The 14,151-nt window shown below is 41.1% G+C and overlaps 1 protein-coding gene across 2 annotated transcripts in view; it reads left to right on the plus strand.

Moving 5' to 3' along the window:
• The window catches only part of LOC129177084 (1-phosphatidylinositol 4,5-bisphosphate phosphodiesterase delta-3-A-like), a 36,495-nt gene extending 28,335 nt beyond the window's left edge, over window positions 1-8,160 (plus strand). The window contains exons 14-16 of one of the 2 annotated variants that reach the window (XM_054767825.1): window positions 2,174-2,306; window positions 2,399-2,548; window positions 4,695-8,160. In XM_054767825.1, the coding sequence (XP_054623800.1) occupies window positions 2,174-2,306; window positions 2,399-2,548; window positions 4,695-4,792 (381 nt within the window). In that variant the 3' untranslated portion in view covers window positions 4,793-8,160. The remainder of the gene's footprint in view (window positions 1-2,173; window positions 2,307-2,398; window positions 2,549-4,694) is intronic. The other variant, XM_054767826.1, reaches the window with a different exon arrangement.
• The last annotated feature ends 5,991 nt before the right edge of the window (window positions 8,161-14,151 follow it).

The raw sequence follows: 14,151 nt of genomic DNA on the forward strand, positions 1-14,151 counted from the left end.
GGTATCAGCTCCTTTGTGCAAGGAGGAACAGGATGAGCACTGCCAGAGCCCTACAAAATGACCTCCAGCAGGCCACTGGTGTGAATGTTTCTGACCAAACAATCAGAAACAGGCTCCATGAGGGTGGCCTGAGGGCCCGACGTCCTGTAGTGGGCCCTGTGCTCACTGCCCAGCACCGTAGAGCTCGATTGGCATTTGCCATAGACCACCAGAATTGGCAACTACACCACTGGTGCCCTGTGCTCTTCACTGATGAGAGCAAGTTCAACCTGAGCACATGTGACAGACGTGAAAGGGTCTGGAGATGCCGTGGAGAACGTTATGCTGCCTGCAACATCATTCAGCATGACCGGTTTGGTGGTGGGTCAGTGATGGTCTGGGGAGGCATATCCCTGGAAGGACGCATAGACCTCTACAGGTTAGATAACGGCACCCTGACTGATATTAGGTATCAGGATGAAATCCTTGGACCCATTGTCAACCTACGCTGGTGCAGTGGGACCTGGGTTCCTCCTGGTCCACGACAATGCCCGACCTCATGTGGCTAGTGTATGCAGGTAGTTCCTGAAGGATGAAGGAATTGATACCATTGACTGGCCCCCACGTTCACCTGACCTAAACCCAATAGAACACCTCTGGGACATTATGTTTAGGTCCATCCGCTGCCGCCAGGTTGCTCCTCAGACTGTCCAGGAGCTCATTGATGCCCTGGTCCAGATCTGGGAGGAGATCCCCCCAGGACACCATCCGTAGTCTCATTAGGAGCATGCCCCGACGTTGTCAGGCATGCGTACAAGCACGTGGGGGCCACACAAACTACTGAGAATCATTTTGAGTTGCTACAATGACATTTTAGCAAAATGGACCAGTCTGCTGCATCATTTTTTCACTTTCATTTTTGGGGTGTCTTTGATTTCCCCCCTCTATAGGGTGATCATTTTCATTTCTATCAAATTATGTGGCATAATTTTGTTACTAATACATCACCCACTTATTATCAGGAAAGATATTCAAGATCATTTTTCCCCCAGTTTAGATCTGATGTGTTTTCGAAGTGTTCCTTTAATTTTTTTGAGCAGTATACTTTGTTGGGATCGGGCGTTTGGGTTTATAAAAATTTAAAACCTATGTCTTTGGCATTGAAGGATTTAATTTTTAGAAAAGTATAAATGACTGGACAATACTGATAAATATGATATTAAGAGCCTGTCGTAACTTCCCCCTCACTGGTAAACAAACATTTACTTCAGGAGGAAGGAATTTGTACCAAATGGTCCGCGATGAGGGGAAAAAAACCCCATCCAGCACAAAAAACCTTATAAGCAACCTGAAACGCCCTGGCCGCGGCATTTGGAAAGTGCAAAAGGTTTGCCAGAGACCACCGTGGCGTACGGCTGCTCGGAGCATGTGCCCGAATACAGTGCACCTTGCTGGGCCACAGCAGGTGGCTCCCTTGGCTTTATACTGTGGTTCTCCTGATAGTAGTGATGTGGTAGTAGTCATGTCATCTTGATATTTGATTAGGACAAATCAACAGCTACAGTTGGTCAAATCCTTCTTACCTCCAGGTGTGCACAAACTACAGGTAAATCTCAATTTAAAAAGTAGATAGAAAAAAGTTAGTGGTTATCGGTAGCCATATCGGTCTTGAGCAACAAGCAGAAAGTTATCGGTATCTGTTTGGAAAAAAAGATACTGTGCATCTCTAGATAGGACACACCTGTCAGTCACATGTTCCAGTACTTGACATGAAAAATGGGTGGGTTGAGACTAGATGAGTATCGGCCAATTTCTGTGAAAAATGTGATGGGTATATGATGATCACATGTGGCTCGTACTATTGCAGCCGGCAGAGAACCCTGTGTGCGGTGTCGTGTCCTGCTCTAATGTATCCAAGTTCCTGAAAGTAAAGGTGGAGATGCTCCAGGATTGGCCAGCCTCGTCATCAGACATGAACATTATTGAGTGTGTTTGGGCATAGATGAAGGAGGAGGCTTGGAAGATGAAGTCTGGGGGTCGTGCAGGACTGCTTTCTTTGCCATTCCGGAGGATTTGATACATGAGTTATTGGAGTCATACACAATATTCATTCATCTTAACATCTGAGCAGGATAAGCGACAAGACGTTTGCCAGGCACTGTACAGTATGTAACCAAGGTACTGTTTTTTTCAGGTTATTTCAGCACAGCAGTTGCCGAAACAACTGAAGAAGCCGACATCCATTGTGGACCCTCAGGTTTGCGTAGAGATCCATGGTGTTTCTATAGACAACGACAAGAAGAAAACACATCACATCCAGAACAACGGTACGGACATCCCATAACACTGTCATCATCATGATGTTGTAGCAGCGTCGTTGCAAGATGAATGTACATTAATTGTTCCATCGTCGCTTCAGGATTTAACCCACAGTGGGACTGCACCTTTAATTTTACCATTCACGCTCCTGACCTGGCTCTGGTTCGCTTCATGGTGGAAGATCATGACTACACTTCATCCAATGACTTCCTGGGACAATACACCCTACCTTTCAAAAGCCTGCGCAAAGGTATGTGCAGATACTCGCCCATACTGACCACCAACACATGTCGTCATCATCACAAAAGTACCCCAGGCCGCACTTTGGCTTCATTTATCAAGAATGCAAGTACAAGTGATGCAGTGACCATCAGCTTGATGCTTGATTGCTACTGAAAACATGCACGGATGTCATGTGTTCTATTTGCATCAGTCAGCTGATTTATGTGAAAGAAAATGTATGCATAATAACGTAACTAAACATCAGGCTATGGACAAACAACACAGATTCTATCCCAAGGCTAATTTCCAAGATGTTAAAAACACACAAAGGAAGAGCAGGGTTAGATGTTACACGTTTTACTCGAGTGCAGGGTGTGTCCAGGGAGGGCCACATCGGGAAAAAAGAAAGGATACATTTGCCACTTTGATATTTTGTAAAGCAACACATATGGATAAGCTAAAAAGTTCTATATATTTCAAGAAAAAAACTGCATCTCAGCTTTGTCATTTAGGTGAAAGTGTTTTTTTTTTGTTTTCCGAATATTTCAATTTAAATTTTCTTTTTATAATATGACTTTATTCCCATATTACTATAACGTTTGCCTCAACCTAACCTAACCCATAAAACATTTATTTTTTTTTGTATGTTTCTCATAATATTATGACTTAAAAAAAATAACTTATTTTCTTTAATATTTCAACTCTTTGCTACTAAAATGACATTATTTTTCCTCATAATATTATGAGTTTACTCGCAGAAAATTGTAGTTTTTTCCCTCTGAATATTTTGACTTTATTCTTGTAAAATTACTGCTGTTTTTTTAAATTTTAGCTTTTTTTATTTTCCAAGTTTTTCAATTCTTGTAATTATGACTATAAAATATTCACATAATATTTTGACTTTATTCTGGTAACTTTATAACTTTGTCTGCAACCTAACTTTCCAAAGTGACAACATTGTTTTTTTTGTTACAGCTTTGTTACGAAAATGACATTATTTTTCCTCTTAATATTACACGTAATTCTTATTAAATTTATTTTTTTTTCTTAGATTGCAGTTTTTTTCTCTTAATATTTTCATTTTTTTCTTGTAAAAGTAAAGCTGTTTCCCATTTTTGCTGTTTTTTTTCAACTACTACAACTTTCTTCTAGTAAATGTTCTTCATAATTATGACTTTATTCCCATATTTTTTACTTTATTCTTTTAAATTTAACTTATTTAACTTATCCGCAACCTAACTTTCCAAAAACAACAACTTTATTCATTGTTTTTTTGAATTTGAAAAAAATAAAAAAAATTTTATTAATATTTCAACGTTATGCTACTAGAATAAAAAAAAATTCCTCAATTATGGTATTCTCGTAAAATTCTTTTTCTCATTAGATTTCAACTTTTTCTCAATATTTTGTTCTTGTAAATTTACGAGGGGTGTCACAATACACTCACTCCACAAAATGAGACGATTTTTTTAAACTTTTAATAAAAACAATGGCAAAATATAAAAAATATACGACAATATATTACAATCTACTAATATAATTCCTGCTACGTTACACCCTTCTGCACTCTGTGTGTACACTAGCGGCCCCGCCTACTCCCACCGAGACAAAGCGACTGTATGACTGACAAAAGGGCTCACTCCGTTCATGCCGGTGTTTTATAGGACAAATGTGCCAAAGTGCTGAAACAGAGATTCCTGCCTGTTTGGAGGCGGGAGATGAGGAAAACAGACATGCATGCACATGGCAATATATTGAGACAGGCAAAATCATACAGTTCATTTTCATTTATTGTGTGATTAATTCATGTATTATCGTCCCAGGCCTAGTGCCCACGAGACTTTTTTTTCTGAACGAGAAAGGCACGTTTTAATCTCGCTGGTGACACGAGATCTTGTGACACCCCTAAAATTAACAGCTGATTTTTCCATTTTTACTGTTTTTCTTTAGTTTTCTTGTTAAATTGTGTTTTTAGAATGTGCCGCAGGCCAATAAAAAAACTGCTGCGGGCACTTTAGACACCCCTGGTCTAAACTGTAACAATACTGTAGCTTACAACAATAAAAAAATAGAAGTCATGAGAGAATTGTACAGTCAGTAAAGGGCATATAATATCGTCACAGTGAAATATAAGCTTCTGCTCCATTAACATGCAGCACTTTTTACCTGTGCAGGTTACCGTCATGTGCCACTGATGAAGCTGGACGGTTCCAGCCTTTCACCCTCCTCACTCTTCATCCATGTCAAGATACGTGACAAGTCCGCATCATAGAAGCACCAGTCAGGAACATCATTCAATCCACTTTGTAGCGTTTAGTTCTGGCCTGTCCAATCTTTTTTTACACACTAAACTAAAGGATGTGTTGACGTCACTTTGACCATTTTTATACATAAAAGACGCTAAAAAGCAATCCAGTGTAGGTCAAGATATGAATATCGTTGACTACATACAAGAATAGGGAACAATGTCTTTTTTTCAATTTGAGTCAGATATCATCTGCAATTATAATGCATTGTTTGGGTAATAGCGAGGAAATAACTTGTTTTTTTTACACTTAAAAAAAAGTAGACCTTTTACAAATTAAATGTGTAAATATTGCTGCAATCTAATAGATATAGTTCTTAGATCATACATTTCATATTTATTTTTTAAACATGATATGACAGATGACTTTGTCATGTTTTTTCATCTACAGTTTTATTCCTGATTAGTCAGTTGAAGACAATTCTAATTGTAAATAAGGCTGTCAAAAATAGCGCCTTAACAGCAGTAACTAATTTATTTCATTAATTACGTTAAAATGTGTAGTGTGATTAACACAAGCACATGATGTCAAGCCACATCTCTGTTAGGACGGCACAAGAGTGTCCCCACGAAGTCACAACTGAACACAAAATGCAGTTTTTAAATGAAACCTTTTATTATTAAGGGAGAAAAAAATCCAAACCTACATGGCCCTGTGTGAAAAGGTGATGAATAACAAGGTGCACTGGACTTTTTGGAAGGTTTTTGTCCCATTACGCCGCCATCTGGCGTAAAAGTAAAGCCGCATTTGACAAAAAGAACGTCTTAGCAACAGTAAAACATGATGGTGGTAGTGTGATGGTCTGGGGTTGTTTTGCTTCCTCAGGACCTGGAAGACTTGCTGTGATAAATGGAACCATGAATTCTGCTGTCTACCAAAAAATCCTGAAGAAGAATGTCCGGCCATCTGTTGGTAACCTTAAGCTGGAACCAACTTGGGTTGGTGTGGCCTAGTCAAAGTCCTGACCTGAATCCTACTGAGATGCTGTAGCATGACCTTAAAAAGGCGCTTCATGCTGGAAAACACCACATCTACAAAGATGAGTGAGCCAAAATTCCTCCACAGCTGTAAGAGACTCATTGCAAGTTATCACAAACGCTTGATTGCAGTTGTTGCTGCTAAGGGTGGCCCAACCAGTTATTAGGTTTAGGCGGAAATCACTTTTTCACACAGGGACATGTAGGTTTCGATTTTCTTTTCTCCCTTAATAATAGTTTCATTTAAAAACTGCATTTTGTGTTCAGTTGTGTTGTCATGACTAATATTTACATTGTTTGATGATCTGAAACATTTAAGTGTGACAAACATGCAAAAAAAAATAAGTCAGGAAGGGGCAAACACACAACATTGTATATTAGTGATGTGTGGATCGATAAGCTCTAAAAAAAAAAATCCATTCTCAAATGAAAATATCGGTACTTTTGATACTTTGGCACGGTAATGTTTGTCTGTTGAAAGGATGATCATAAACGAGCCATGTGTGAGTTGTGAATAAAGTTTTCACTCTTATAGTAATTCTTGGTCATTTATTTTAATGGTTTCATTTTAAATACCATTTTCACATATTTTATATGAGTTACACTTTAGGGTTTTAAATAAATAATTAAATTATTTACTTAAATAATTTCTTTATGCCAAGTATCAGTATCGCCGATACCAGCCTGAATTTTACTCAGTACTGGATTGGTAAGTAAATCAGTGGGAATCACTAATGTGTATCTCCAACTCACAAACACGTCTCTAGTCCTCCTCTGAACTACACTTCCTCATGATGTGCATTCAGGGACACGCCGAACATCAAAAGAACATCTATTGTGTGTGTGGGGGGGGGGTCTAAAGACACAGAAAAACTGTATATATTCGTATCGCATAATGGAAGTACAATTGTCTTATTTCATTTTATATAATTGTATTTGATGGCCCCGGAACACACCATGGTTATGACCTGTGAGCCACAGATACACGTGTGTTAGTCCTTGTTCCCTCATGCTGATGATGTGTGTGAATGCATAAAGGCGAGGTTTGACCAGTACTTAGTTCGGTGTACAACATCATAATTAATGCCAGTATGTCTGTCTGTTTGAAAATAAGCAAGTGTGTGTGTTTGCTGGAGCTAATTTCACCCGTGAATATTGTACTTCTATGCAGTTTTGTTTTCATGATAATGTTTTTGTGCAACATTAATGTTTTCATGATAATGTTTTTGTGCAACATTCAATGCGTAGTGTTATTGATGTTAGTTTTAATTAATTTTTTGCATGACTATCTTAAAAACATCAACACACACATCTATACATGTGTGATGATAGGCCCACTGATCGGCACATGACACCTCATCGGACCTCATCGGCAACTCCCGGCATCCCAGGTGTGTGCCCCCCTCTGCTTTGAGCACAGCAGGGGTCCTTGCTCTTGATTCATAACCACTGACTGCTTCTTTCGGCCACTTCAGAGACTGATCTTATTGTCTGTCGCACAGCCTGTCCATAAATGCCAAGGTCTTTCATAAGCCCGACAGTAGAGGAAGCCACAAAATCCCTGCATCCTACTTCAGCTGGTTAGACCTTGGCCTTCCATCCTAGTTGTTGTGCATCTGCTGCCAGATCTGTGTAGCACAGTTTCTTGCATTCGTAGGCCTCTTCGGTGGAATACTCCCATGGGACCGTGAGCTCTATGATGTAGACCACCTTCAGCGAAGGGGACCTTAGCACCAAGTCTGGCCTGAGGGTGGTGGTTGCAATCTCTGGGGGAAAGATTAGTGGCTTGCCAATATCAAGTAGTATCTTCCAATCCCGGGCCATGACTAGTTGTCCACTTTCTGGTCTGGTAGCTGGGTGGTTAGGCTGTTTCTGTCCCTCTCGAAGGAATGTTGGCACAGAGATGGAATTGGCAGCTCTCGAGAGCAAGGAGTTGATGGTGTTCCTCTTGCTCTCATGGGCTGCTGCCAGACTCTTGAGGACCTGATTGTGCCTCCAGGTGTAGCGGCCTTCTGTGAGGCTGGTCCTACAACTGGTCAAGATGTGTTTGACGATTTGGGCAGAGGGCGCAGGTTGGGTCTTTGCAATACCACTGCTTAATTTATTGGTATTTATGTTTCTTATGTTCTTATTCATTTTCTTGTATTTTCTTTTCTTTTTTGGGGGAGAATGAACAGAACAAGAATTTCATTCCATAGCAGAACTACCTGTTTTTACTGTGCATATGACAATAAAACTCTTGAATCTTGATCTTGAATACCACTGGTGAAGTTTTTTTGGGGATGGGAACACATCATATGTACTGTAGATTTTATGATGAAGCTGATGTTTCTTGCTTCAATTTCCCAGAGCTGCCTCCCGTTGAGCTTTCTCCTCTCCACGTCTTCCCACCTATTCCATTGTCTCTGCTGGCAAGAGAGAGCCTTTCTGCTTCTTTCAGCCTCACCTCTACCACCATTTTCCTCCTTTGTGAAGCTGAAGCTTTGTACCAAGTTGGTTTCCTCCTCTGTGAAACTGAAGCTTTGTACCTAGTTGGTTTATTCACTGCAACGCCACTGCGTCGGATGGTGTCCATTTAATCACTGTTTAGAGGTGGTGCACCATTGCTGATGGTCTGATCTCTGGAGTCCTTCAAGGTCATCTGTAGTCTCACTTTACAGCACTTGTATTCTTCAGTGAGTCTTGTGATAGGTAGTTCAAGGACTACTTTGCCGTAGATGCTGAGATGGTCAGACAGCGTAGGAACCCAAAGCCACTTCTTCACATACGAAGTTATGTTTTGCTCCATCTTCTCCAACGTTGTTATTGGGACCTCGTAGATCGTGAGCCACATTACCCTAGGGAGAAGTCCAAATTGTAGGCACCAGAGTTTGAGCTTCCTTGGCAGCATTGTCTTGTTCATGGTGTCCAGACTGGTGGTCATGTCCTGCCTTAGTACCTGCACCTGGTCTTTGTCCCTGAGGCTTGCATTGTACCATCTGCCCAGGCTTTTGACGGGTTATCTCTGACACCATCGGTATTGGGTCGTCATCAATGCAGAACCTCACATTCTTAAGCTCTCCCTTAATTATTGAGATGCTTTGTGACTTATTTGGCTTGATTTTCATCCGGGCCCATCTAATGTGCTCCTGCAGCTTTCCAAGTAGCCGCCTGGTGTATGCTGCAGTAGTGGTCAGCGTGGTCATGTCATCCATGAATGCTCAGATAGGTGGAAGGCGGGTTCCTTCCACCACCCATCTAGAGGCCCTGATAATGATTTCCATGGCCATTGTGAATTCCAGGGGTGAGACTGCGCAGCCTGCAATGATGCCTACTCCTAGAAGCTGCCATGATGTTGTTGTAAAGCACAATTGCAGGTCTTTAAACTAGGCTTTCACTAGAGCAGTAATGGATAAGGGAACGTGGAAGAAGTTGAAGGATTCCCAGAGGAGGGTGTGGGGAACTGATCCAAAGGCATTAGCCAAGCCGAGGAAGGTTACAAGGAGGTCTTTTTTGTCCTCCTTAGCTGTTTGGCTCTGGTGCCAGATCATATTGGTATTCTCCAAGCAACTGTATAGATGTATCAATGTACTTGTTCTTCTCCAGGTAAGTGGACAGTCTCTGTGCTATCAAGCTGAAAAAGATTTTCCATTCAACGTTGAGAAGGCAGATTGACCGGAATTGACTGATATCTGCTGCATCTTTCTCTTTGGGAATGAACACGCCTCCAGCCCTTTGCATTATTCCCTTTTGCCATGCTATCCTCGTGAGCCTCCACAGATAGCTTAGAACATCTGGTGCGTTCTTATACAGCTTATACAGCACTCCATTTGGTCCAGGGGCTGATGACGATCTTGCACGCCGTACTATGTTCTCTACTTCCTTCCATTTTGGAGGGCCAGTCTCCAGATGAAATTCAGGAGGTTAATAGGTGGGATATCATGTGGGATGACTAGTGGTTCATGCCTTTTCATGTCATGGTGGGCCTTTTGCAAATGTTCTTCCAGTTGTTGCTTTGAAGTTTTGAGGGTTCCGCTTTTTTCCTTAGCAAAGAGATCCTTGACAAATTTGAAAGGGTTTTTATAAAGCCGTGTTCTTGTGTGTTCCTTCCTCTTTTGCACTTTCCACACGTTCCCTGCTCTTTGGAACGTGGCCAACCGAGATTTGATGTCTCTAGAGTCGTGTGAGAAAGGGTTTTTATAAAGCCGTGTTCTTGTGTGTTCCTTCCTCTTTTGCACTTTCCACACGTTCCCTGCTCTTTGGAATGTGGCCAACCGAGATTTGATGTCTCTAGAGTCGTGTGAGACCATCCCTTGCTGCATAAGAGGTCTTCTTCTACTGTTTTGTCAGATGCCTTCTCTCTCTGATCAGTCTTTCGATGTCCTGCTGTCTCCTGGATTTGGCTGGTGTTGGTGTTACATTATTGCTTTTCCCCATGTTCACTCCAAAGCGTTGTTCTCCATACTGGTAGATTATGTCTCCCATCTTCTCCAACTTTTTTTTCTGCTGTGCCCCCTTGTTGTTCCAGGATTTGTTGACTGTTTCCCACTCACTCTTTCCAACAGCTTTGGGCCACTTCACACTTGGTCTGTGCCCTTTGATCTTACCGTCCTTAGAAGGTAAGGGGAATGAGTAACACATTTGCATCACAAGAACGCTTCCTGGAAAAATCTGACAATTGCGCTTCCTTACTTTCTCTCTATCAGTGTGTGCTATGGCCTGTCCATTGTTCTGTGTGTGATGAAGATGGCTGCGACGCTCTCAAAAGTGTTATGAAAGTGTTGTTAGCAAGTTAATTTTAAGGCTCACTACAAGTATTACTTGTCGATACGGAGAAAGATACAAAATTGGGGTTTGGGGTGAGGAGTAACGTCCAGTAGGCTTTGAGATTTGACACCCCTGGTGTAGATTATCCCTGCAGAACCCACTTGATGGATGATGAGGACAGCAGAGGATGAAAACATCAGAGAGGACTTGCCTGAAGATACCACGGGTGAAGATAAAAATGTTGATGAGGCAGAAGAACAGAAAAATGACATGCATGTTAATGTTGGCAAGTTCTGCCAGTGGCTGGTGGCGTCCTCGGTGAGAGGGTATTTGTATTCAGGCACGACAATGCCAGTTTCAGAGTCATTGCCATTGTGGTCAGCCACAGTCTCCCAACCAATGTCTGGCTTTTGAAGGCCCTATGAATGTATCAAAAGCCAGTGTTCCAGTTTACGCATGACACAACACTGTTAAATGTCACTGTTAAATGTGCATTCAATCTTTGTGTTTTGTGTCACGTTTGCTTGTCGCTCTGCTGCCGCCTATCTGCCATATGTTCACACTGCACCTCAGCAGGCGAGGGTGGAGCCGGCTGAGCACACCTGTGAGCAATCTTCATCAGCAATCACTGAGGACTCTTAAACCAGGCAACGGCGACATACCAGTTGCCAGATTGTACTCCTTGACTCCTAGACTTCCTGCTTCCTGCTTCCTGCTTCCTGCTTCCGCTTAGGCCCTGCTCCTTACCCTGCTCTCTGGCTCCCTGCTTAACTGTACCGGCCGCTTAGTATTTGTGATCTACTCCTGTAAGGTTTGCCTTCAGTGAATTTTTGTTCTTGCTAGTTTTTGTCCTAACAGCCTTTTGCTGTTAGCGTTTTTTGTTATTGATTCTTACCATTGCTGGATTTTCCTTATTTGTACTTTGTGTTTGCTTCTTGGACTCTTTTTATGTATTACATTTTCCTTTTTGTATTTTTTCACCTCACTTGTCTGCATTTGGGATCCTAAAGTATTCGCCGTGTCCCACTGCCTCGCATGACATTTTGGTTGTTTTTGAAGTTCGAAGCGTGCTGTAGAAACACTGCAATGGCATCAGAATGGAAATTACTGTTGTGGAGCATCAGTCCAGTTTCTCCACATCTGTGTCGGACTCCAGTTTCCCACGGTGCAGAGTGGATGGTGGTTCCAGACTTCCGTGAGGATCTCCAAGTCTTTTTTTTAGTTTTGGTACCCAGTAAGCATTGTTAATATAGATAAATGCGCACAATAATCTTCATTTTGTGTTAATTTCTTTAAAGTCCCCTTTTCTAATTAAAGCTAAAAAAACACGTACAGTAATGCCTCGTTTATCGCAACTAATTGTTCGACCGTGATAAATTTGATTTTCCACATAATCGGACTCCATGTTTATAAATAGAATATTTTCATAGTTGGGAGCATAGAAAACCTGTTTGTAAATACGTTTTTTTTTTTTTTTACATTATCAGAGCCCTCTAGACATGAAATAATTCCATAAATCCATAGTCACCTTTGCACTCGTATTGCCCAAAATATTAGATACAATCAGGAAAAAATAAGCATTTTAAGACATAAACCTTCTGCTCTTATGTGTTCGTGATGTGTCGGTCACAAACAAATCGGCTCGAGAGCCAGCTCTTTGAAATGAACGACAGGAGCCGGTTCGCGTAGTTGGGAGCCAACAGGAAGCCGATTAGTTTTTCCCTCGCCTTTTTTCTGTTAATGTCATTGCTCAAGATGTGTGGCGGCATCTCTGTGTCCACACTGAGCAGGGGGAGGGGCGGGATTACGCACGCTGTGGTGTTCTTAGACCCGATTCATTTGTGAGAAATTTGCATTAAGAGATTTCACCTATTTTGACCTAAATTGTCTATTGAGATGGGTGTTTGTTTTTGTATTTTATAACATTATACTATATTTTTGGAGATGTTCATTTAGGTTGAAATAAATACATTTAAAAAATAAGCATTTGATATAATGCATTTTTTTTTACATTAGTAATCATTTTACATAAAAAAATTGAGATCAAATACATTGTTTTTGGTGCCTAACCGTATCCCAAGTATATTAGTGCGTGCGTGAATGTATAAACGAGATTAATTAATTTATGTTTATGTATAGAAAGGCGCTTTATGAAAGTAAGTATATTTAATTGTGTTCATTAACAGCACAGCCTTGACACATCCAATATGGCGGCGATGTTGACGTACGGCTCAGCCCTACTCTGCCTCGGATTGGCTCTAACCAGGAGACAGTTAGGCATTTAAAGTGACCAATCCGAAAAAAGGGGTGTTGCGGGGCCGTCTATTCAATGCCCGCCCCCGAGTGCCAAGAGTAGACTGCCAACATGGTGATTTTGTCGCTAGATCTGGCGACATTCCAACCCCCCCTTGGCGACATATTTTCTCAAAATGGACTAGCGAAAAATCTGCTAGTGAAACATTTTTCTGGCGTCGTTGGGGACTTTTCTAGAATGGTGAAAGCACGTATTGTTCTGCATTTTTGTGTTCTCACTCGGGTGCTGTTGACAGGTCCGCCCCGCCCAAAGACAGTCACAAGCCTTGATGAGGAGCTCTACTCATCGAAAGTGCAAATTAATTGCAATTACATATATTGACCAGAAGAGTGTGCTACTCACGAACCATGTTAGTGGGAGCCATAGAATAAACACAGCATTATCTGTTATTCGCTGTTCAGTTGTGGTCATTTAAAAATGTTCTCAGTAGCCAACGTGTGATGGGAGAACATTTGAGAGGCGCTAAAAAATATTAAAGTTTTTTTATTTTGATGAAATGATGGACAATTTTAAATGAACAAACCAAGAAAGTTAATTTGTAGTTCTAAACGTAATTAAGGTGTTTTTACTCACTTGTTTGTCTCTCTTGCGAGATTATGCTTTTTTCTACAGAATTTTAATATTAGATATAAATTATATATAAATTAGAAATAATATGCAAATGATATGCAAATTAGACAATGAGATAACGACCTCTACAGACTTCTAGAACAGCCAATAGCTTCTTACTGAAAAGCTGGCAACAGTGGCCAAGAGTGGTCTTTATGCGCACTGAGTATGGTTTTACGCGCGCCAATTTTGGCACTAATATGTCGGCATAGGCAGATACACGCCGCATCGAGTGCGTTTGTCCACTGCTGCGATGCGTCAACGTCGCCGCCATATTGGATGTGTCAAGGCTGCGCTGTAAATGAATACAAGCAAATGTATTTACTTTCATAAAGCGCCTTTCTACAAAGATTTAAGTTAATTCCTCTCGTTTATACATTCACACACGCACTAATATACTACAACCGCACTACAACCACAATCACATTGTACAAAAATAAAAAAATAATCACATTGTTTTTGGAACTGTTTCTCAAGTATAGTAGTGTGTGTGTGTGTGTGTGTGTGTGTGTGAATGTATAAACGAGAGGAATTAACTTTTTTTTTTTTTTGCAGAAAGGCGCTTTGTGAACGTAAGTACATTTACTTACGCCCTTGACACATCCAATATGGCGGCGACGTTGACGTACGGCTCGGCGCTAGATGCGGACTCTTTCTATGTCTATGGTCACGGCGTCAG

This window comes from Dunckerocampus dactyliophorus, chromosome 2 (genome assembly GCF_027744805.1).
Source record: "Dunckerocampus dactyliophorus isolate RoL2022-P2 chromosome 2, RoL_Ddac_1.1, whole genome shotgun sequence".
Classification (NCBI taxonomy): Eukaryota; Metazoa; Chordata; class Actinopteri; order Syngnathiformes; family Syngnathidae; genus Dunckerocampus; species Dunckerocampus dactyliophorus.